General features: G+C 35.2%; 4 protein-coding genes and 1 long non-coding RNA gene across 7 annotated transcripts; 2 read left to right on the top strand and 3 right to left on the bottom strand.

Annotated features, from left to right (window-relative positions):
• The first annotated feature begins 661 nt into the window (after positions 1 to 661).
• LOC100177417 (multifunctional protein ADE2) lies at positions 662 to 3,944 on the top strand. 2 transcript variants are annotated; one of them, XM_009859392.2, is made up of 6 exons: positions 690 to 1,132; positions 1,358 to 1,546; positions 1,938 to 2,057; positions 2,511 to 2,648; positions 2,999 to 3,642; positions 3,683 to 3,944. In XM_009859392.2, exons 1-5 carry the CDS (start codon positions 761 to 763, stop codon positions 3,593 to 3,595), a joined length of 1,416 nt encoding a protein of 471 aa, XP_009857694.1. In that variant the 5' UTR covers positions 690 to 760; the 3' UTR covers positions 3,596 to 3,642; positions 3,683 to 3,944. The 2 variants fall into 2 exon arrangements, with proteins under 2 accessions (XP_002123527.1, XP_009857694.1); XM_002123491.5 differs by having other exon boundaries at positions 662 to 1,132; positions 2,999 to 3,944.
• LOC100179762 (adenylyl cyclase-associated protein 1) lies at positions 3,856 to 9,897 on the bottom strand. 2 transcript variants are annotated; one of them, XM_026840311.1, is made up of 11 exons: positions 9,710 to 9,897; positions 9,297 to 9,397; positions 8,707 to 8,781; positions 8,097 to 8,335; positions 7,649 to 7,760; positions 7,094 to 7,352; positions 6,188 to 6,363; positions 5,795 to 5,918; positions 5,405 to 5,487; positions 5,018 to 5,161; positions 3,856 to 4,648 (listed from the first exon to the last, which is right to left on the bottom strand). In XM_026840311.1, exons 1-11 carry the CDS (start codon positions 9,810 to 9,812, stop codon positions 4,562 to 4,564), a joined length of 1,503 nt encoding a protein of 500 aa, XP_026696112.1. In that variant the 5' UTR covers positions 9,813 to 9,897; the 3' UTR covers positions 3,856 to 4,561. The 2 variants fall into 2 exon arrangements, with proteins under 2 accessions (XP_026696112.1, XP_026696116.1); XM_026840315.1 differs by lacking the exon at positions 7,094 to 7,352 and adding an exon at positions 6,695 to 6,890 and having other exon boundaries at positions 9,710 to 9,894.
• A 343-nt stretch (positions 9,898 to 10,240) lies between these two features.
• On the top strand, positions 10,241 to 21,958 carry LOC113475764. Its single transcript, XR_003397534.1, has 2 exons — positions 10,241 to 10,390; positions 21,812 to 21,958. It is a non-coding gene; the product is annotated as an uncharacterized LOC113475764 (long non-coding RNA).
• LOC100182095 (uromodulin-like 1) lies at positions 11,541 to 16,012 on the bottom strand. Its single transcript, XM_002122127.4, has 11 exons — positions 15,580 to 16,012; positions 14,989 to 15,075; positions 14,810 to 14,879; positions 14,208 to 14,379; positions 13,735 to 13,892; positions 13,275 to 13,443; positions 12,962 to 13,029; positions 12,541 to 12,727; positions 12,352 to 12,447; positions 12,131 to 12,236; positions 11,541 to 11,823 (listed from the first exon to the last, which is right to left on the bottom strand). The coding sequence occupies exons 1-11, from the start codon at positions 15,629 to 15,631 to the stop codon at positions 11,675 to 11,677; spliced, it is 1,314 nt and encodes a 437-aa protein (XP_002122163.1). The 5' UTR covers positions 15,632 to 16,012; the 3' UTR covers positions 11,541 to 11,674.
• On the bottom strand, positions 21,392 to 24,276 carry LOC100186813. The gene is made up of 8 exons (XM_002122195.5): positions 23,961 to 24,276; positions 23,376 to 23,465; positions 22,974 to 23,043; positions 22,529 to 22,700; positions 22,009 to 22,169; positions 21,824 to 21,921; positions 21,619 to 21,692; positions 21,392 to 21,540 (listed from the first exon to the last, which is right to left on the bottom strand). Exons 1-8 carry the CDS (start codon positions 24,010 to 24,012, stop codon positions 21,460 to 21,462), a joined length of 798 nt encoding a protein of 265 aa, XP_002122231.1. The 5' UTR covers positions 24,013 to 24,276; the 3' UTR covers positions 21,392 to 21,459.
• Between the last annotated feature and the right edge of the window lie 363 nt (positions 24,277 to 24,639).

Raw genomic sequence — 24,639 nt, 5'->3', positions numbered from 1 at the left:
ACAGTATGATATTTAACTGTTGTGAAAAGTGCATAAGTGCCTCGTAGGTCAAAGGAAATTAAGATAGTAATTTATGGAACAGGGTATTATTAATCGAATGATGCATTAATAAATGTAATTATCGCCGGCAAATGCTTGCCCTTTAATTATTAAACTGTATGAGATGGTTTATTTATCCATTTTTGTCAAATTGTTGTTTAAATTAATGCGATGCTCCGTACAGTTATAAAAGAAACGTATTCTGATGACTTACCCACATGGAACATGGGACCTGTTTTCTCAGGATAGGGAAAGAACCGTTATTCAGCGACGTGCATTTAAAAACCGAATGTTTTGATTACGCGCGGAAGCTCAGTGTCAAATTATATAGCTGTAACACGATTATTTCTGATACCAATCAAAAGTAAACGAAGTGTTGGTCGTACAGTTTGAGTACGAAGCACGTAGGGCCAGGTAGTACTACTTTAAGAATTTATTGACTGCAAAAGAAAAAGTTAAAAAAGTTTCTTTCATTGTCTGAATGTCCGTACATTATAGTGTTAATTTTCTGATGAAGATTTTTTATAATATTTTATACCGACATGTTATAGCATAAAAATATACAACAGGCCCTTTTGGCTCAAGTATTGAGCTTTTTTTATGACTGTAGTTTAGTATTTATATGTCAGCTTTAACTTGTTTTGTTTAACAGACTTTTTGAGTCACATATAACACTTTAGGTTCTAAACAGTTTGATTGAATTCTGTTAGAAGTCATTACCATGGCTACTACACACAAAATAAATTCGAATGGTGATGAACCAAAACAAAAAATGTCAAGACTTGATGTTAAAATGGAATCGGGAAGTGGGCCAATTACTCAATTCGAATCAAGTGATCCTAATAAAAATAAATCATGTGACGAAGCATTCACATTGGGCAAAATGTTCTGCGAAGGCAAAACTAAAGTAGTTTACGAAATCAACACGAAAACTCCTGGTCGATGCCTAATTGTTTCAAAGGACATAATAACTGCTGGTGATGGGGCAAAACGAAACGTCATGGAGGGAAAAGCTGAATTATCCAGTGCCACAAACGCAGCTGTGATGCAAATGCTCAATGATTTTGGTCTAAAGACTGCATTTATTAAAGGGGTAAGATGTTAATATAGCTATGGTCTATGGATTTTCAAACCATGTTAAATTGTATAAAGTTTAATTTTGCAGTAACAAATATATTTTCTGTTTTACTTTTTTCATTAAAAATTTTACTGCGTGAAATAGATCTTTTGGAAACTGTTTCTTTTGTGGTTTAAATGACCAATTTTTTTGGAACCGTAGGTAAAAGCTTAGCTTTATCACTTCATGATTATACTCCAGGTGAACAAGAAATCCTTCTTGGCTTGGAAATGTGACATGATCCCGATTGAATGGGTGGCACGACGTGTGGCGACCGGTTCATTTATTCGACGTCATGTTGGTGTAAAGGAAGGCTACAGGTTCTCACCTCCAAAGCTTGAAACATTCTATAAGGATGATGAAAACCATGACCCACAGTGGAGCAGAGAGGTATTAACACAGTAGTTTGACAGCCTGATTCTATAAACGGTTAGGGCTTGAAGGCCTGCCGCTGCTACCGTTGCGGGCATATGTGTCTATTTGCAAAGGCATAGACTAACTTTTTGTAATAGCCTATTGGCTAAAGTATACCCACAGTGGAGCAGAGAGGTGCTGGGCATAGACTTACTTTTTTTGTAATCTTTCTAAAAACCAAAATGCATTCCTGAAGGTCCAATTGTAATTGATAAATCATTATTTGGCAATATTCGTTACGTTTATATTTTAAAACATACAGAACTTTAATGAGTTTTAGGTTAAAAATGGGGCTCTAGATGTTATGATTTTTTGATGTCACCACTGTTTTATATTAGATATTTGTAATAAAACTTTATACTTGCAGGTTTTAGAAGAAGCCAAGTTGAAATGTGGAAAAATTGTTGTGACACCAGACTTGATTGATATTATGGAGAAAATGACGATCACAATATTTGAAGTGTTGGAGAAAGCATGGAAATCAAAGGTATTTTGTGGTGTCCTAGTGTACAAATGTAATCTGTTTATTACTCTATTCTTGTATGGTTAACATAGAGAAGTTAATGTAGTACACACCAAACATAAAATCAAGTTGTTTTTTTACACTTAGTATGTAGCAAAGTACATGTATATAAAGTAAAAGTGTAGTGTAGCGACCATTGGTGTATTCATCAATCCATGTTACAAGGAGTGTGTGTCTGGTTTGCAAGTGTCCCATGACTCCCATGTTATTATAACTCGACAGTGAGCATAAGGTGATAAACTATGCTATGTTTGTTCGGTGTACAGTGATAAGGTGTATGAATACACCATGTAAAGCAAACACCATGTTATGACTTTCACACCCCAGGTGCATTTATGCATACACCAGCCATCTAAAAACATCACTGCATACATGATACATACCCAATACCCATTACCTTTATTTATATTTATTTAGAATGTGAGTTTGATTGACATGAAGATAGAGTTCGGGGTTCGACAAGATACGAATGAGATCGTTCTTGCCGATGTCATTGATAATGACTCATGGAGAATTTGGCCGAGTGGAGACAAACGGTTGATGAAAGATAAGCAGGTATGTGGTGGACTGGTGGTTATTGTTATTATTATTGTGTAATGGAGTATTACAGATAGTTCCTTTTTAAACAATTGGATTATTTGTGTTGCTAGCTACTGGCACAAAGTAATCTTTAATGAGAAGAAGTTGTTAAATCTTCAAATGTTAGTATTAGTGTTGGTTTACACTGAGATCCTTTAGATATGTTTGCAGAAACAAAGTTTGTACATTTTTAAACACACGCTGATAAGCAATTAAGATTTACATCTCATCCGAGCTTATAGGATTATGCATGGTAAAATAAATAGCCATATTTGTACACCATTAAAGTTTATGCTTGTAAATTTGATGAGTGAATGATTATATAGGTGTATAGGAACTTGAAAGAAGTTACAAACGGTGACATGCAGAATTTAAAGGAAAACTACACCTGGGTGTCTAACCAGTTAACTGCTATTTCTGAAGCTCTAAATGAGGATAAAAACTCTGTCAGGGTGGCAGTGTGCATGGGGTCTCCTAAGGATATGGCTCACTGCAATAAGATAAAGGCAGGATGCACAGAGCTGGGGGTACGATGCACATTACATGTTTCATCTGCTCATAAATCAACTACAGAAACCTTGAAAATGCTTGCTAAGATTGAGGATGAGGCCAGTGTCACACCAACAGTGCTGGTAGCTGTAGCAGGAAGAAGCAACGGTCTTGGGCCAGTGATCAGTGGAAATTCAGTGCTGCCAGTCATAAATTGCCCTCCACCATCTGAACAGTGGGGGAGGTCGGACATTTGGTCATCACTGCGGCTTCCCTCAGGTTTAGGCTGCGCAACACTGCTGGACCCACAAGCAGCAGCGACCTGTGCTTCTCAGATACTTGCCCAGCATACTCCATTGGTTTGGTCTCGTCTCAGAGTGAAGCAAATGCAGTATTGGATAGATTTGAAACAGGCCAACGATGGCCTCAATTAACTTTACACCAAAGTAGGCAAACTTTTTGCATGTGATGTATTTGATTCCTGCCACAAGACACATTGTCCCGAAAAATTTGATTACTCATGTTTTGCCCTTCCTGCCATGCTAATTCTACCATAACTGTACCATTCATGTTTTCAAGAAGCTTGTCTTAAGATATCTTCTAATGCCAAATAGTATTTCTATTTATGCAATAACTTTTCCTGCCAACTGTACCAACATCTGTAATGATCTGCATACAATGCCATACATTCACATTTCAAACTCAAAGCGCTTGTATTTGGATCTGTAAATGATTCTGTGTATGTGAGATCACAAGGTTGTAAATACAACAAATTGAAAGCAAGGTGTACACGAGTCCGCACCAGCTCGCTGAAGAATATACATCTGATTTGAACCAAGGCACATTGGTGGTACATGCAAATGAGCAGTTGTTCGCTTATGACATCACAAATTGAATTATTCTCTTAATTCCAGACAATTAAAAATTTTAAATGAATGATTAATTAACACAATGTACAATATGGTACTGTGGGGTAAGATGGAACATCTTTAGAACATAATATCCAAATATCCCTGTTAACAATGCCCTATGGGAGTTGTGACGATACGGTTTTATAATTCCTTGAATGTTCTCAGTTCCACACCAAATGGGACAAAAAATATAAAAAAAAGACGTCCCATCTTTCCCCACCCTACATATATATTGGTGGTATGCCATACTGGTGTCAAATTGCAATGTAAGATCACTGTAAAAGTTTTTCCAAGTTCAGTTACCTAATGAATCATACAAAGGTACTTAAGTGCAGGGGTAAATATACAAAATGTCAGTAATTATGTCCACAAATATTCTTTTCAAAGTTGTTATGATTGCAGCCGATACATGGGCCGCTTACACGCAGTAATCAATGGTAAATCTAGGTTAAGCATAATAGATACAGCACTTGGATAATAATAGGGAGATTAAATGGACTCTGTTCCTGTGGTGATGAAGGTTTTCTTGTCTGGATTCCAGATTGTTCGAAATTGTTCCACTATCGGGAACTCATCCTAGAAAATATGGGTTAACAAAAACAGGGTCATTAGTTGGAAAAAATGAAATAATGGTCACTTTGCAGCATTTTGACACCAGCCTTGCCTTTTCATATGTGAATATATTTAATTTATTATATTTTTATGCATTCGGACAAGTTGTAGCACAAACTGTTTTATTTCATACACCTCAGGCCATTTGCTGGATTGAATCAAGAAACGGTAATTTTTTGCATTAAGAACAAATGGAACGGTAATTTTTTTGCATTAAGAACAAATGCAAAAATGATTCAGCAGTAAGTCTTGAACCCAGGCCCTCTAATAAAGTGGCATTCCCCAACCACTGGCACCATATAAATACTTTCTTGTTAATTATAAAAAACTTACAAAGTCTCCATCCTCCCTTGGTACCGAGATGTTCATTTCCGATGATTTTGCCGTCACTATCTCACAATTCAAGCATTCATTGCTTAGATAAACAATACAGCCATCTGTTTTATCAATGCTTACTGTTGGCATCTGTCCCTGGCACTGTGGAAAGCATGATGATTATTTTACTAAAGGGACAACGTGCACGAAATACAATTACCGAAAATATCCGATTCACATTATGTGTAACAGCTGTATTTACAATTTTCTGTTTGTAAAGCAGTTGAGGTATTCATTGTAGCATAGGCCCAATAACTGGTATATGGTTTATAGTCAAACAATGAATTAATTATGAGCCTCAGCAATAAAACATAACCGTACAAGTTACAACACAATAAAACTAACCTGAACTTTAACACTTTGACAGTTGATCACCTCAACTCCTGACACAACAGACGTGAATACCAACCCCACCTTTTTGCAACTATCTGTAAAAGTAGGGATTTTGTGTAGCAACGATATATTTTACAGCCTTTTAACTTTTTTCCCAGGAAATACTTAGAATATTTATTTTTAAAAAGTTGGCCATCCAATTTTTGAAACTAGATTTCAAATAATTTAAAAAAAATGTTTTTCTTTTAATAATTTTCAACTACTTATATATATTTAAAAAATGAAGGGAAATGTCACACCCCCAAACTCCCCCTGGTTGTCCCACCAGCCAAGACAATGTACGATACCCCTACAGTAGCTTTAGGTAGGCCTAGCAGCATTTTTTTCAAGCATTTAACATACCAAGAACAATTGAGTTGACTTTTTCATTGATGGTCAATACACTGTTGTTGCAACGATACACATATACTGTATGAAACATTTCAACGTTTTCAATCTTAAGATCGGCCGCATTTTCTTGGTTTTCCTTGAAAATAATATTTTTAATTAGACAGAGTGGGGGGCAATAACAGTCGTTATAACATGGGTGTTTCATTCGCACACATCGTTTCCACTTACAAGTTATCACATTTAATTTGTGGGTACCTATTTTGTAATTATTTTTACAGTTTATTTTTGTTTGTTAATGTATCAAATATAAACACATGATATTAGATTACCAATGTAACAATTTCTGTATTAAACAACACTAAACCAGTAGATACCAAAAGCACAAACTAAATACCAATCTCTTACCACAACCCATTTCTTTCCCTCCAGTCGTAAAACTGGTGGTTTCTTTGCAGCAGCGGGCTTCGCTTTGGTCACTGGTTTATAACCAGAGTTGGATGCCTTGTAAGGTACTGGGGCGTGGTGTTTTCGCAAATCAGGGTTTTTGTGTGTCTTCATGTCATTGGTAACCTTTTTTAAACCTGTGATTGTATTATGCTTATTTAAAGGCTTGATATGCAAAACAGCATTGTTTACATTAATATGGAAAATTTAATTTTACCTTAGTTTTCCATTGGTATCAAAAATTTAATTTACATATTTTTTACATTGATATCAAAAATTTATTTAAGCTAAAATGTGAAAATATTACAGAACACCATGCACAAATTTGCACTCTATGCTTTTACGCACACACATCATAAAATCTAATTTAGAGACATTTAGTCTTGTTTTCTATCTTATATTTAAATGTAGAAGCAACTAAGCAAGTTATGATTTCATGCTGTGTAAAAACATGCAATGTCCATTCACCACTTGTGATGGCAGTTCCTTTGTTCAAATCATTTAATACTTGTGCCATGGCACTAGGTGCGGGTGCAGCTGCTGGGGTAGCAGCTAACGCAGAAGGAGCGGGTGGTGGTGGTGGGGGTGGGGGTCCTCCTGCAGGTGGAGGAGGAACTGCTGCTGGGGCTGCATCAGCTGTTGAAGTCTCAGTAGCGGGACTTCCCTGTATTACATAAACAGTGTTCCTGTTTGTTTTCTAAACTTTTGCGTGGAAAAGAGGGGGAAGGGGAGGAGGGAAGCACTGAGAAAATTTGATGGAAAATAGTGGAAAAAACTAGAGAAAAATGTTGGAAAACACTAAGAAGTGATAACATGCAAGGGGTGCAAGCAGAGGAAGATGCATAAAGATGAAGAGATTAATCTTACATCCAGTGATGCCGGTGCCCTTTGAGTTAATCTCTGCAAACAAGGCCAGAGGAGCTGCATCAGCTTTGGAAACATCCAGGACACCAGGTATGGAAGGAGGAGGAGGAGGAGGAGGTGGTGGAGGGATGGATTGGAGTAAAGGAGGATCATCGTTGGCATCAGAAGAGTCAGGAGAAGAGTCGGATAGTTTTTTCAAGTAACCCGGTTTAGGAGGAAGTTGAGGTTTAGAAGAGAGAAGAGTTTCGCAAGACGGAACATTCTGTGTGGTGGAGTTTTAATATAGCAAGGTATGTAAGAAAGTATTTTGGGGAAAGGGTGAAGAGCTAAAGCATGGGTTGCCAGGTTGGTTTTGGCATATGATTTCTACCATACAGAATAGAATGTACATTTCTACTGTGTTACATCTTTGGGCATGAATATCAATTTTAAGGTTTAATACACACTAGCAAATAATACCATGGTTGTCCTTACTCCTATTTACACAACACATATCACATATTAATAGGAAACTACATTTTATTATGTTTGTGACAAATATGTTTCATTCAAACTCACCGAAGCATTCCAACTTGGTCCAGTGGTGTGATACTCATGAATATAATCATGCAAACCATCAAAAACATTCACAAATGCATTCACCCAGTTTTTATGCTCGGTAGCTTTGTCCCTGTTGAGAAAATGGAAAACAAACAATTACAAACTCAAAATTTATATAGATAAGTTGTGATAGGGATGCATGACATTACATTTTTATTTTTCTATATTTTTAAATTTTGTTAAAAATCAAATTTGTTTTTAAATCAGTGAAAAATTGACGCAAATGCTAACACTCTATATGTGCTAACACTCTATATGCAAATGCTTATAGACGCAAATGCTAACACTATGCAAATGCTTATAGACGCAAATGCTAACACTCTATATGCAAATGCTAACACTCTATATATAAACTGTAAACACAATACAAAATGACCAAGAATAGTATACTTTAACATAAACCAACCCTGTTTTAGTTTCCGTCAAGACTTTATTGGTGTAAAATTTAACAGACTCCTTTGATTCCTTGACAAACTTTTTCGGCGCTTTTGGATAACCAATCCAACCGAATACAGACACTCCCTCACATGCAGCCAACATGTGATTCTTCTGGTCAGATTTACGCGACAACTTTGACTTTAAATCATTCATTGCACCCATCTTGGTACTCATGTTTTTAGCCAGTGCCATGATCACGGAATCATTCTGTAAAGGTTGGTAAAAGTTATGTAAATGTATACATATATATACCTATATATATATATGGTAACATATAAGCAGGCATAAGGTGTGTGAAACAAAACATCTGTTTTTCAATGACTATTTCGACTAGAAAGAATAAAAAGTTACATTCAATTAAAAGATAAATAATATAGGCCTGTATGGGGATTTTTGTTTACCTTCAAGAAACCCACTTTAAATATTTATGCACTAATATTCTTAAAAGCCATGCAGTGTTAATGGTTGTAGTACAAATTCATAGCATAATTTGTGCTTTACACTTTGATACATAGTCCTTTGTATTGTTCCCTATGATCAGAAGTGCATACTATTAAAAAAATGATATACAAACTTACAGCTGGGGGTCCATATTTTGAAACTATGAGTAAAAACTTCTTCATTTCACCGCAGATTTCCTTGAACAGTTTCGCCTTAGAGCAAACAATTTATTGTTTTTGCAACGTGGTGAAAATTGAACGTTAACAATCGTTGGGCTACTCCCCTAATTAAATAGACCTTTAATGACTCATCTGGTATCAAAAAGGCATGGTAAATTCACGCTATTTACATTATTCTGGCAGAAATATCAAAATATTGGCGTATTTGGTTATAAAAAGTATAGGCTAGTTAAAACCGGTGGCCTTTTTATTAAAGTATCCCTATTAGGATAAAAATTGTTCTACAGTTTTAACTTATGAGAACAATGGTATGTTACATGTAGATATGCCAGATCACATGACTTTGTTACATATTCTAAAAAACCAGTAGCCGTTTGGTGACATTTTTTACAACTAAGTTTACTGGAACAGTATTTCACCAGTTGCAAGACACCCAAAAACCCATAGTGTAACGAATTCATTTGTTTGTTATCCGAATTAACTTATAGTTTCGAAAACCTCTGGTCTTAAAATGCTATTTCTATTATAAAATACAGGTTTATATTTACCTGTTGATCAGCCATATCCCCAGCACCAAGCACTGCAGATGCAGCCAGGTATGGATCAACATATTCGGTCACGAATTCATCATAAGCCTCAATAAACTTGGCTGTAATTAAGGAAAGGGTTAAGTGACCATTAGAAAGTGGTGCATACACAAGACAAGAACAATTATATTAAGTGCCAAAATGGACTGTGGTCATAAAAGCTTATTATCCTGTAAGTTACAACAATGCAAGACTTAAATAACTTTCATGTTTCAAGTTATTTCACATAAAACAGCAATAAAAAAGTAAATTTATAACAAAAGAAAGAAGCCACAAATAGAGCCAATAATATCACTTTTACAGATAAAGTTATAATGACTTTACTTATGACACGGAAAATGAAGTTACAACTGTTGATGGGAAACACAGTTTACCTTGTTGTTGTTGTGCATCACCTGAACCCCCTGTATTGCTTTCCAGTTTCTTAACCACAGTTTCCAATCTTGAAACTAGACTTGCCAACTCAGCAGTAGCCATAATGATAATATGCTTGTAAAATACACTAAATACGTTCCTGCTAAAACGTGTATAATATTAAAACTTGCACTGTGGGTCTAGGAGTCTGTCACTGTTTAAGGAACAGAAACATCTAAACGTAACGCTTTAAAACGACAACTGTCGTATTCAGCTGTTCCCACCAAAATAAAATATTTTAACTGTGGAAAAAAGGCATAAGTCACACGTGATTAACATAGTCCCAAACTCTGGTGAATTTTTATTTAACGCTTGAGGTACGTGAGCAACTGCAGCCACACCTGTTCTTTTTGGTTCTTTCGATTTCCTTGTCTTCATAACATTTAAGCGTGAAAATTTGCGATACAACGTTATTATAGTAATACGCCATCCTGATAACCATATTTCACGACGCAGATATTTACGATAAGAATGCCGGTACAGTGCTGCACAATATTGTTTGAGTATGGCATAGTTTTATGTGTTTGGAGCAAGCGTTTAGGTTTCGGGTAACAGTACCTTTAATATCTTCAGCAGCGATTTCACTATTTGTACTTCCACGTTTTGCGACGAGACCATTGTTACCGTGCCGAAACGTTCACGTAAGTTTGTTATTTAAACGATTTATACATGTAAATATTGTAATATGTCAGTGTTGTCCATTGTTTATTTTGCTTTGTGTGTTGTATATGACAGTTGAATCCAACTTTTTCATTTTAGTGAAACCAACAAATTACTAATTCATAATATATCTGACTGTCAATCTGATCTTTGTCTAATAAACTATCAGAATATCAGTAACTGCTCAAACACGGTGGATACACCATGTTACCATGTTTGTAGCTTGTGGCAAAGCGATAACACTTACTATAATATATGGGTGGTAATTACTCTTTAAGTGTACTTGGACAAAGCACTTAATGGTAATTGTACAATTATTAAAAGTTTTGTTGACTCAATTAGTAGATCTGTACTTTAGCTCACTGCAACATTTTAATTATGTCTGACTGGGGGTAATCCTTTAGCTGGTGGCCACCTAAAATTTTAATATTTCATGATGCTGGGAACATTTAGTGCAAATGTAAGATTAGGTGATATGTTACGAGTTTAGGGGGGGTTTCACTAGCACCCAAATGTGGTAATCCTTTGGCTGGTGGCCACCTGAAATTTTGGTTTCAAAATGTTTCTTAGGTCTCACAAATACCCACTGTAAAGTGACTGTATATATATTTTTTTAAAAAACCTCGGGCATTCGTGTTGAAAATTAACTTTGAAAATGCACGAAATCGTGCTGCCTCACCGTATTTTCCACTCGAGCCGTCATGAATTCAACAAAGGTTGGATTATTACGTCATAGAATGGGTATTGTTACGTTTGATTTCTACGTTACAATTGATTTCTTCTTTAAAACAGTGCGAAAAAACAAGGCTATAATGCCCTGTAACCTATGTAATATACCACTATCTTGATGTAACAGACTGCGATTGTGACGTAATAAATTGTTAACCTTACGCAAATCAGACGAATTACGGTGACGAAGCATGTTGCACCAAATATGTCCAGCACCATGAAATATCTCTGTAGTGTACATATTGTATTGAGTATCGTTCTATTTTGGTGAAACCAGTGTATATAGCCTATTATGTCAATTGTTATAAATATGTAATGGGCTACCTCTATAAACCAAGTTTCAGTAGAAACAAGTTAACTAAAGAGTTTGGCCTATGTAGGCTATACATTTACAGGCTAGAATTTTTCATCTCGAATTTTATTTTCCGTATACACATGGTGAAAATATTTACAGTAATAGAGACTTATGTTTTGTATGCTTGAAAGAATGTTGGTTTAACATTAGGCTGCGTAGTTTAATTTGTTTAGTTGTGCCTTTACTTCTCACGATGTGACATCACAATAGCAATGGTGACTAACACAATTAGTCCACCCAACATCAGAGATACTGTATGAATGTTAGTATCCAACGAATCCATGGCATATTTCATTTCAAGATGAATCCTTTCAGCTGCAGGGTTATGCTCTATAAATAGAAAAAAACAATTTCCAAACTAAGAGTATAAAATACCCTGGCTAAAATCATATGATCATAAGTATCATAAGCTAAGAGTAGAAAAACACACTATTTTAATAACTCTATAAAAATATTGGGACCCACTATTTTCAGACCACTGTTTTGTAAAATGGATTTTAAAAATAAATCTTTATAATATATAATATTATGTATATATATGAGAAATTGGCCTATACAATGTTACATTTAGCTTCACTAATGGTTTAAAGTGTTATAAATTTATAGCAAAAAAAGGGATACTTAAATATGGTCTTACTGTAGCAACTTTTCTCATTACGACTAAGTATCCAACCATATGGACAAGTACAAATATGTTGACCGTTATTAGCAACTGCACAGTCATGTTCACACTTCATTTCATCCTAAAAAAAGCATTGAATAATATGTATAAATAGATATGTTCATTGAACATTTTTTAATTGTGTTATATGTGTGATAAGTACAGAGTACGCAAACCAAAATTAATATACATTATACCTTGTTGCAATAGCTATGTGAAGCAGCTTTATGTAATTTAAAAGGTCCAATCGTGTGTTTCTTTTCCACATCTACAGAACGTCTTCTTCTGCCAATCTAGAACATCAACAGTGTCAGACAAATTAGCCAGTTATTTAACACCTTTATAAATATCCAAAAGTCAGTTAATTCAGTTCAATTTACACTTACAGGAGTTGAACACATGTTACTGTTAACAGAATTGTCGCAAACCCGAACATTACAGTGAAGGTACAACCATTGGTTGTCAACAGGCATGCCAAACCAGATAAAAGACACAAAGGATGCTCGGAGCCTCACTGCGTTGTTTTCAGTCACAATGTTTGCATTAGGCATGGAAGAGTCGGGGGCAGCAATTCTGTTGTAGATGAAAAATAATAGTGTTTTTGTAGAAAATTTGAGTGGTCAGTTGGTGCACAGTATTATTGTAGCCCTACAATGCTTCTGAGACCTTATTTTTCTGTTTCAATGTATTGGGTAACCCTCTTGGCTTCACCACATGCTTATTAACAAAACTCCTGCATATATGTCAAATGTACAAATGTATGAAAAGCTGTGGTTTTTTAATTGTAAATATCAAGTTTATACTTACCCATTACTAATGACATTATATGTTGGTGTTGAAGCATTCGCTGATGGTGTAATCCAACACCTGGAAGCCTGGTAGATACAGTATGTTTTAGTTATTGATGTAGCTAGGTATGGGGATGTAATTTTAAAGAAACACAGTAAATTTCCGTGTAAATAACTAGGGTCAATATTTAGGAGGCAAATAAACTTCAAATACATTTTATCAAATATTTAATTTGAACTGAACTCCCAACCAAAATACTGCCGATGTAGCTAAATATTGTAGCATTCTAAGTTTAGATTTAGGTCAGAATACCCAGAAATATGGGGGTTACCTGAATAAATAGATTGTACCGGGCAGATGTGGTTGGGAGGTCCATACCAAAGTAGACGGTATTCCCAACTATAACATCTGAACTTGTTTCAACTTGTCCTGTGCTGTTGAGGCGTTTCAACTCAAGCCGAAGGTCTCCAAGCTTAGGCGCGACTTGTATATGTTCACGCCTGAAAGTAAAAGTTGAGGAACAACTTTATTTAATATTTGACTATCATATCAAAAATTGGGTTATTAGGAGTTAATAACAAGTAGGATCAAATTAGCACTGATTTAAGGTATTTGTATGAGTAAAGTACCTGTGTTGTGTTATCAGTTATAACTTATATAAAGTGACTACACTGTACTCAGCAGTCAGCACACAGACAGACTAGTTAATGTAAGTAGAAGATTATTGAGCTTGAGCAGGTAGAGATGTAAGCTATAGTTAGTGAAACACTTCATGTATATAATTTACTTACGCTGTCTGTGCTATAATTTCCCTAGCAAGTGTTGCGTTTAATTCACGCCTGTAAGCACAGCTCATCTGAATGAAGTTTGTTGAATCTCTTGAAACTATGCCTTGTGGTTGAGAGACGACTAGGATTGTGTAATTGACCAATATTAGCCCTTGATGTGACTGGAATTTAAAACAATTTTAGGTTAATAATTTGCTGTCATTGGGATCGGGTTAAGACCTGTCAGCATGTATACAGAATTTTGTTGTTTTTTTATTGAAAAAATGCAGATATCAATGTTATTGTATTTAATTAAAAAAATCATCTAATATTTTTAAAGGTTGTTTTAAACCAATGCTTGAATTAAATGCAACTGACAAATTGTTGGTTACACTGGTACACCCTGATCTTGAACCATGTATCTTTGTGTTTATGCTTTGTGGGTGTATTTAAAAGTTTTGTAATATCTTCCTTGTTGATATTATATTTGTACTTACTTCAACCTTTTTCGCACACATTCCAAATGCGCCATGTATAGAAAATTTGTAACTGGAGCCGTCAGAAGTTGCCCTACAACTGCTGTCATTGATTGGTTTGTGGTCTTTGTCAAGTAGAACAAGTTCTTTTATTGAAGCGACATTAAAGCCACTTAAGTACGCAAGGCTGATACTGGAAGGAAATTAATAATTATTATATAGCTTTTTTATTGAGAAAATAATGATTGTCATTTGATAGTTGGGATTAAGAATCTTAAGATACATGGATACTGTACCATGTGGGCCTGGTGTAGGCTATAAGACCCATGTTATAACTAGACACTGAGCATGAGATGTATGAATACATCACATGTATCTGGTGTATGAGTACAGCATACACATTTATGGGTTATAACTTGAATGTAAGTGGGGCTATGTCGTATATATATATATATATATATATATATATATATTATTTCATGTGGTTTATGTTAAGACAATTGTAGTGTAACTTGACTGTAAGAATGGTGTATAATGACATAAACGGTTTCCATTTGTTTGTTTAAAGATATAAAATTACATTTTATACTTATAAAATAATAAGTTGCACATGTTATAGTTACCTCATATTGACAGATTTTGCTGAGCAAGAAATGTTAAGAGACGCATTCATGTTCACGTAGTTCGTCAGTTCTATTTAAAAACGTTTATAGTAGGATGGGGGAAGATGGGTCGGGACCAATATTTTTTCAAATTGAATGAAAAGTGTCCCACCTTTCCCCACCCTACTAGTAATACTTACGTAATCCGTTTGTAATGTTCAATGTGCTGAGTTGAGCAGCATCAACGAAAGCTCTTTTATTTCTCGTTAGGCCTTTACCCGCCACACCTGCAACGCAAGTTCTTTGTCATAACAGAAAAGGAATACGCCACAGTAGGCAACACTACTATAGCACTTGAGTTAGTTAGTAAAAGCAATAGGAAATATATTCATTACTTTTAAAATACGGTAGTATTATAAAAGATACATTTCCGTTATTGATGACTGGGATTAGCGCTGTGGAAATAAAACAACACTGGCATAATTCTTGGCGTGCCTCGCTGCAGCGATGTATAATTTAATGGAAGACATTCGATGCCTATTTTGTTGAGTGCGATACTATATGTTCTGTATAAGGTGTCCGTTATGTTTATGTACGAACTATTATTTATATAAACTAGTGTTAACAGAGGGTATTGGGTAATGCGTTCGGATCCCGATGCGTACGGTGTAAAAGAAACTAATTCTAACATATTCGTAAAGTGACACGTCTATTCTTGCCACACCAAGCGGCTAACAATTTACCAAATGGTCTATCAAAACTATAACGCAATAAAAAGATAAATAACCTACCTTGCGCCACATACAGTACTAGAAACACAGCAATACCAATTTTCAACGTCATCGTGACGTAATACACTCCAAACCTGTGATATGGTACCAGCGTAATCGCCAATGCCAATAATACAGTTTACCTGTTATCTACCTATGTAGATTGCACCTATAATAAGATCTGTAAATTGGTTTGTAACCGGTAGCTACATAACGTCTTAGAGCTCCGATCGCTCGAGCATAGATGATTTCATATCCTGTTGTATACCATTGTTCCAAAGCTGTACCGCGCCGTGTATAATCAATGCATTATAATATTAACTATTGTCACTCGAAACAAGATTTATCTTATTCGCATCTATAACCATTTAGTTTGTACCGTTTATAACTTTTAAATCGCTGTACAGGCTGCAATATTTCCACACAAACGAAGCCTATTTTATTTACCAAGCACAACATTTTAATATTTTATTGGTCACATTGATACAGAGTAACGAAAATGTGGCAAAAAAGCCCCAACGTTTGTAAAACACGTACTGATATAAATATGAAAAATTATTATTTAGTTTTACAATAGGCGTCCATTAAAATGCCGAGAGTAATTGAATTACTTTATACCAGATATGCGTCAGAATAAATACATTAGGTGTTGTATGGAGTCAATCTTAAAAGTTGTACCTGCTTGTGGCTCCGTTAACATGGCGGTCTAATAAGTTTTCGGGTTTAATACCGGTATCGTGATATATTTGTTGCCACCGTTGAAGACCGGGCGCTATTGCGCATGCGCCGAAACGCTGCGACGACACCGATTATATATAGTTTTACAACCAATTCGGAAAAAAACTGCGGTACTCAAATGCTAGACCGCTGCATGGTTAAAGAGTTGTGTTGGTATTAGAAACACGCATGCATCGTTCCTTGCAGTGATCAATACTAAGTAATGATTACGTTCAAGCCTTATTTTTGTCGGTTTCGTACTCCGTAGCACTTGATCCTTCACTACACACTGGTTTTGGAATTGTTAGCATCGTTAAATGTAAGCGTGTTATGATTTCCAGCCTCTGTTTCACACTTCTTTCATGTTAGCACGTTTTAGTACCATGGGGTACGACGGGTACACTGTTAGCATATATGTTCCATATTTCCTAATCGTGTTTTTACAATTAAGGACACACTTTAAAGCCGTGAGGAAACTGGTATATCAGTTTAATGTTTTTCGTTTATCATTAAATAGGACTATTAAAAAGAATGAAAACTCGTTCCGTTTTACCCCACTCAAACCCTGTCATTGTACCGTGACTTCCGTCTTTCTGTTTTTAATAGCTTGCTATTTTTACCTTGGTTGCAGCAACCGAAGAGATAAAATGAACTTATTCTCTTTCTCTGAAGTAAACCGTAGCAATAACTTTGGTGTTGATTTGCTTACTTATCGCGGTTTGAAATTGTGAGTTGTATTTGGTTCCAGGTTAGTAAATAAATCGTTGGAATAACAGACAGCGAATGTATTCTGCAGAAACTTATTTCAAAATCAATATTTCTTTACAATATTCGACAATATTGTAGAGGTGTACTTGTACATATACAGAAACCAAATGGGTGGTTAATACGCCTGTTAAATACATTTAATAAATATAGTCCTACAACGTTTCATTGTAAACAGAATTTCATTTAACTAAAAAATTTACGTATAATTACTTAAAGTTTTTAATCCATTCAGTATTTCAAAAGAAATTATTTATACAATACACTACTGTTGTATTTGGTTAATATTTATATATGCGTATATAAAGCGACATATGTGATCCCTTGTATACGAGGATATATTTGCAGTAAGTCTTGCAGCATCTTTCATGAAAATAGACATGGAAAATGTGTATCTTCGTGGTCACGGATAGTTACGAATCCAAGAATATGATCGATGTAGTGTTCATACTGTAGGAATAAATAAAGTAATCATCATGACATTAGTGTGGGGTAAGATGGGACACCTTTAGCACACAACATTTAAACATTCTTTTAAATAATTAACAGCGGTCTATGGGAGTCGGGAGGACTTGTTTTATAATTGGTTGAATATTATTTGTTTACTATTGAATGCGATGAGTAAATAGAATGAAAAGGTGTCCTATCTTTCTCCGTCCCATTCAATGAAAGTTCTTAATCCTCGGGTGGCGGGAAAACGACAGTCGTTATGCCACGGGTGTTTTGTTTTATACCCGCGCTTTATTACGAGCTGCCACGTGTATATAGTAGGGTGGGGTAAAATGAGACATATTGTTAATCTTTTTTTGGTAGTAAACAAAGAACATTCAAATAATTATAAAACCGTATCCTCACGACTTCCATAGGCCGTTGTTTTTTGAAACACGATCAAGATATTGAAATATTACGTGCGAAAGGTGCCCTATGTCCCCTCACCCAACTATAAATATTTTCTTCTTTCTTGATACTTACCGCTACAATTTTTCTAACACATGGTCGCCAAGTTGGTGCTCGCTTTAGATTGCGCCAGAGCCAGACCACGAAATCTATATCCGACTTAATGTTAATAAGGATGTAAATTCGTGGGACTATGACAGTTGTTATAACACGAATGTTCTGTTTTATACACCTCATGCTCGCTTGTAAGTAACCAGCTCGTATGTAACTTTACCTGTGATTGTTTTGGGTTACTGTATGACCGAAAAATTACAATCACAAGGGAGAGTTAAGGCAATAAGTACCAGTAAAAAATGTCAAACATAATACCCCATTTAAATCACTTCTCGAAGACCAATTCCTACAGAAAACAGCATACCTGGTTCGGGGTGCCGTTTCTGTCGAACTGGTGCCAACGTCTTGCCATATCCAGACATCTCAGACTAAGACTGCAACGTTAACGCAAGATGGTGTTTATGTTTAATATTGTACACAGGTTACCCATGCGTGTTTTTAACCATGCGTGTTTTTAACACTGTCGCTGTTAATCCCCATTCTTCCCTGTTTTAATTATCTGATCTTCGTTTTTCGAAAACATAAATAGGATTAATTTGTTAGAGACATTCCACTCACGGTATTATTACTTTTGTCCGTTTTCTAAGATTCGTGTTGAGATGACGTCTGTAAGCGCAACTCAGCTGTATAAAGTTGGTTGGTTTTCTTGATACAACACCTTGTTGTGCATCAGGGACTACTAGAACTGTATAATTGACCAACAGTATGCTATTGTGTAACTGTAAAAAGTAAATAAAGGTGGCGAATATTTTTAGAATAGCATTATTGTTTTATACAAAGTAACGAATGTCGTTTTGCTGTTGTCTCTTTGTTGTCTATAACTGCTTTAATCTTTAATACTGTGATCGATAAAATTAAGGAAAACTATGTTTTATTACACTGTATATTAGGTGGGGTTAGATGGGACGGGTTTTTATTTTTTTGTTGCCCCATTTGGTACAAATCAAAAATTATTTTTAGAATTATATAACCGTAGGGTCGCTACTTTAAAAGAGCGTTGTTATTCGTTGAAACACGTTTAGAAAATGTGGAAATTATAGGTACTAACGGTAGCCTATTCCATCTTACCCCACAGCACTATATTCCTCAGTTAAAGTGCGTATAGTTAGCCAGCATATTTAATCACATAAAGGATAAACTATTATTTCCTTTGTAACTTTAAAGTCTTACTTTCACATTGTTCGAACATTTTGCGAACGTTTTCACAAATGAAAATTTGTAAAACGAATCCTCACTGACTGCCCTACAACTGCCAAATATGCATGACTGAAACTGAAATGTAACTTGACAATTAGCATGTGGTACAACTTGTTGAACATTCTGTAAATTATAACCAATTACGAATTATTTACCTCTAACTTATAGTGTTCTATATTTTATGTCGGGTTTCAATAACTAACGTTTAATGTTTTACCTCAAAACACACACACCCACACTGGTGGCGACATCGAGTTTCGAACATAGAACGTACGGTGTTAAGAGTCGTATTTACACTATATACTTCCAAAACTTTAAAACCTTCATTTAAACAATACAATGTTACTTTTGTGGTATATTTGTCTACCAAGTACTATTGGATGGATTACAGCTAAATTTGGCAAGAAAACTAAAAAAGAGGTTGTAGGAATATAGTTACCTCATGTTAACTGACAATAGCGAGCATGATATATTAACACTGTTGCTATGTTCAACGTAGTCTGGTGATTCTGTTAATAACATTAGTTTAAGATTTATACTGTTTTATTTATAAGTGAAGGTAATATAATAGGTTAGGGGAGACGGGACACCTTTAGCATATAATTTCTGAGTGTCCTGATTGTGCTATAAACAATTAACAACGCTCATTGGGGGTCGCGAAGATACGGTTTTATGGCGTCCCATCTTTCCCCACCCTACTATATATTAGGTTGGGATAACATGTTTCTTTCTATTTCAAGGTTATTTGGTAGTAAACAGTAAACTGGCTTGAATTGGCGAACTGTTGTGCAAATAATTACGTTATAAACGAGCTTACCTAATCTATCTGTGAGTGCATTAAGTTGATCAGCAACAACGAAAGATCTTTTCTTTCTTCCGTTTGGACATTGTCCAGTCACACCTTTAAGAAAGTACATTATAGTTGATAAGTGACACACCGCTGATAAGTAGCAAACGTTAGCAACTTGCAATGCAAGTATAAACGTTTCGCTGTTTTGCAAAAATGCAAACAGAATATTTGAACAGCATTCTGTTAGTAGCTCTGAATGGCCTGATGTACTAACGAACGTTGCAGGCTTATATTGAAGGTGTGAAATAAAGGCTTAGCGGATCCGAGGCACGCTATCTCGATGTTCTGCTCGTTAAAATATTTAAAGACTGATATATAGTAAGGTGGGGGACGACGGGACACCTTTGGCTCAAAATATCCAAATATCCTGACCATGTGTTAAACAACTAACAACGCCTATGAAAGTCGTGAAGATTTTATAATTTTTTGAATTTCCTTTTTTTACTACCAAGTAGGATGAGAAAATAGAAGGAAAAGCTGTCCCATTTCCTCCCACACTACTATATGTATATATGTTCTGGTAATAAACTTACCCTGCAGTACAAATAACACAACGTGTAGAGCAATGGTCAGTCGTAACGTCATCGTAATTAAGAACAGAGCTCTCTGTTTTGTAGCAATAGTCACAGTGCGTATACATCTCACTCACGAACTATTGCCGATAACAACATGTCGCTCGACATCTTATAGCTGTATCGGAGCGTTGATTTCATTTCCTGTTTAACTGTTCGGGGCCAGCCGCTTATATCGCTTGCACGTCAATTAAGTACGAACAACCAACCAAACAATTTGTTTCCCGGTTCCAAAAAGATTTTTGTTTATCAAAAGTGACTTCTCTTTATGATCGTTTTTTTTTTGTCAGCAACTGCCTTTTAGCATTTTTGCATAACCAGTCCTAGCTTAAATGAATCAATGAACCCTATTTATTCTTCCGAGGTGAGGTTACTACAGTTTTTCTTAATCTTGTTTATAACAATTAACAACGTTGTTTCACAGTAGCAAGGCTATGATTAAAATGACAATTCTGTAAATATTCTTTGTTTACTAATAAATTGCACTAAAGAGAATAAAAGCATGAACCATCGCTTATCCTGACTTTACTATATAGTAGGGTGGGAGAAGACGGGACTTTTTTAGCACACAATATTCGAAAATCCTGGTGTTTTAAACATTTAATAATGGTATAATTGTTTGAATGTTCTTTGTTTACTACCGAATGGTTTAAGAAAAAGGTGTCTCATCTTTTTGCACCCTACTATATATATGCTATGTATAGAATATACCACAGTGGTATTTGGTTAATATATCTGTTTATATGATTCGTCGTATACAGAGGAGCGATATAAATTGTGTAATATCTTTTATAAAAGACAGGGAAAATGTGTATCTTCGTGGTTACGGATAGTTACGAATCCAAGAATGTGGTCGATGTAGTGTTCGTACTGTGAATAAATAGAATAAGCTCCATGCTACTTACTGTATAAACATGCAAGGGCGTGTTCGTTACCCACTTTCCTTACCCTTATAATTTTACGAAGACACGGTCGCCATCTTTGTACTCGCTTTAGATTGAACCAGAGCCAAACCACGAAATCTGCATTTTTACATATGTTGTAACTCGTTAGCAAACTTGTGGTGTATGAAATAAAACACCCGTGTTATAACAACTGTTGTTGCCCCATGCGAGAATATTTAAGTTACGTTATCATAAAGAAAATATCATACCTGGTTCCGGGTGCCGTTTTTGTCGAACTCTCCTACCCTGTATGTCTATGAATACTTGATGCCAACGTCTTGCCACATCTATACAACTCCCATCAATACTGTAACGTTTTGCAAGATTGTTGCAATTAATTAAAACATGGATATTTATAAGGATAGAGCAACTGTATATGTTTAAACACACTCACGGTATTATTACTTTCGTCCTTTTTCCAAGAGTCGTGTTGAGATCACGTCTGTAAGCGCAACTCAGCTGTATAAAGTTGGTTGGTTTTCTTGATACAACACCTTGTTGTGCATCAGGGACTACTAGAACTGTATAATTGATCGACAGTATGCTATTGTGTAACTGTAAAAAAAAGGTAAAATCGTCACTCTGAAAATAGTGTTTATTACAGAACATTGCTGGTTTAAGTTTAACCAGTCGGCCTTTGTTATTAAAAAGTTTCTTTTTTTATTTTAAAGACAAACATTTTTAAAAGAACATTGATGGATATACGTTTTATTTCAAGCAATGACTATTGTTTTGTTGTAAAGTTTGTTTTTCACTGTTTTAATCTTTAATAATGAGATTGAGTTTATGTTGAAGGAACATATTATTTTATATTGATAAACTAATAATCGTTTAAAATGCGTAATTTGCCAACATAACACCAAATACTGTACCAAAGCAAACTATATATATAGTTTGTAATTTAAAAAACTTACTCTGATATTATTCGCGCATTTCGCAAACGTTTTTATCATTGAAAATTTGTAAAACGAATCCTCACTGACTGCCCTACAACTGCTGTCATTGATTGGTTCGTAGTCTTTGTCAAGTAATACAAGTTCTTTTATTGAAGCGACATCAAAACCAGCCAAGTATGCATGACTGAAACTAAAATGTAACTTGACAATCAGCATTAGCTCCCGTCCTAACTATATAGTAATGTGGGGTAAGATGGTACAGCTTATGGCACATAAAATCTAAATTTCCTGGTCGTGTTTTAAACTTATCAACGGCCTATATATAAGAGTCTGTAGGATATGGTTTATAAGTTCTTAAATGTTCTTTGTTTACCACCAATTGGGACGATAAAATACGATGGAAAGGTGTCCCATCTTTCCCCCACTCTACTATATGAATTGCGAAGCTTAGGAATATAGTTACCTCATGTTAACTGACAATAGCGAGCATGATATATTAACACTGTTGCTTTGTTCAACGTAGTCTGGCGACTCTGTTAATAACACTAGTTTAATTTTCATGTTTTATATTGAAGACACTAAACAATTTTTGCCTAAAATAATATATAGTTTTATAGGCAAGATAGGATACATGTATAGCACAGCACATATATCATCCCATATTTCCAATTCTCGCTTCAACAACTAACAACGCTCTTCAGATTTATATAACCGTAACCTCGCGCCTCTAAAATACCTTTGTTAGTTGTTAAAAACGTGGTTATGAGATATGGGATATCATTTGCTCCATCTTATTCCACTGTAGTATATATGGCTTAAGAATGGGACATCACTGTGCAAACAAATACGTTATAAACGAGCTTACCTAATCTATCTGTAATGTTGAGTGCATTGAGTTGATCAGCATCAACGAAAGATCTTTTCTTTCTGCCGTTTGGACATTGCCCAGTCACACCTGTAAAAAAAGCTTATTATACTTTAACACAAAAAGTAGCATACATTAGCAACTTGTGTAGTAGGGCGGGGGAAGACGGGACACCTTTAGCGCTTAATATCCAAATAAACTTTGTGGTGGTTTAAACAAATAACAACGGTCTATGGGAGTCGAGAGGATACGGTTTATAGTTCTTTGTAGATTTTTGTTTACTACCAAATGAGTAAAAATGTGTCTCATCTTTTCCCACCCTTGTTGGGGTTTATACATTTGAGGTAGTTCAACCTAAAGCCTAGTATATACCTAAAAGATGCCAATGCTCACTATATTTTTATATGCTATGGTTACAAAAACAACCGACTGTGGATACTGAATAATTCTACAGTAATGTAGTGTTTTCTAGTTTAGATTATACAGTACGGCTGCTACTTACAGATAACGTTAAATACTGACAACAAAACAGAAATCTATCGGCTGTGATAGCGAAAAAAATATATATTCTGGTAATAAACTTACCTTGCAGTACAAATAACACAACGTGTAGAGAAATGGTCAGTCGTAACGTCATCGTAATTAAGTACAAAGCTCTCTGTTTTGTAGCAATAGTCACAGTGCGTATACATCTGACTCACGAACTATTGCCGATAACAACATGTCGCTCGACATCTTATAGCTGTATCGGAGCGTTGATTTCATTTCCTGTTTAATTGTTCGGGGGCCAGTCGATTCTATTTGTTTAATTATCAAAAAGTACACGAACAACGAAACATCAGTTTGTTCGCCAACAAATTGTTTTTATCGAAAGTATTTTTCTAACACGAAAAAGCGTGCCCGTTTGAAATTGCCTTCGTATCGTATGAGAATATTACATTGTGCGGAAAACTTAGTAACCTCGTCTCCCCAATGATAAATTTAAAAATATTCTAATCTATGCGGGTAAGGTTCCGCAGCGTGGCAGGTTAGGCCCTAGGATTTAGATCAGAATTAGACCATTACCCCTATTTAAAAACATCAACCTATTTAAAGACATCAAAAAATTATTGTAAAGCTCAATTCGAGATAAATTGAATATTCGTTTTAATTTGAATATTCGTTTTAATGAAACTTAAACACACATAAATCTAGTACTAAATGTAGTCAATTTTATTATTGTAAGCTCAATTCGAGATATATTGAATATTCGTTTTAATTTGAT

The sequence above is a fragment of the Ciona intestinalis genome, chromosome 2 (assembly GCF_000224145.3).
Source record: "Ciona intestinalis chromosome 2, KH, whole genome shotgun sequence".
In the NCBI taxonomy this organism is placed as follows: domain Eukaryota; kingdom Metazoa; phylum Chordata; class Ascidiacea; order Phlebobranchia; family Cionidae; genus Ciona; species Ciona intestinalis.
The sequence above is the reverse complement of the archived record's forward strand: the minus strand, read 5'-3'. Positions and strand labels throughout refer to the sequence as shown.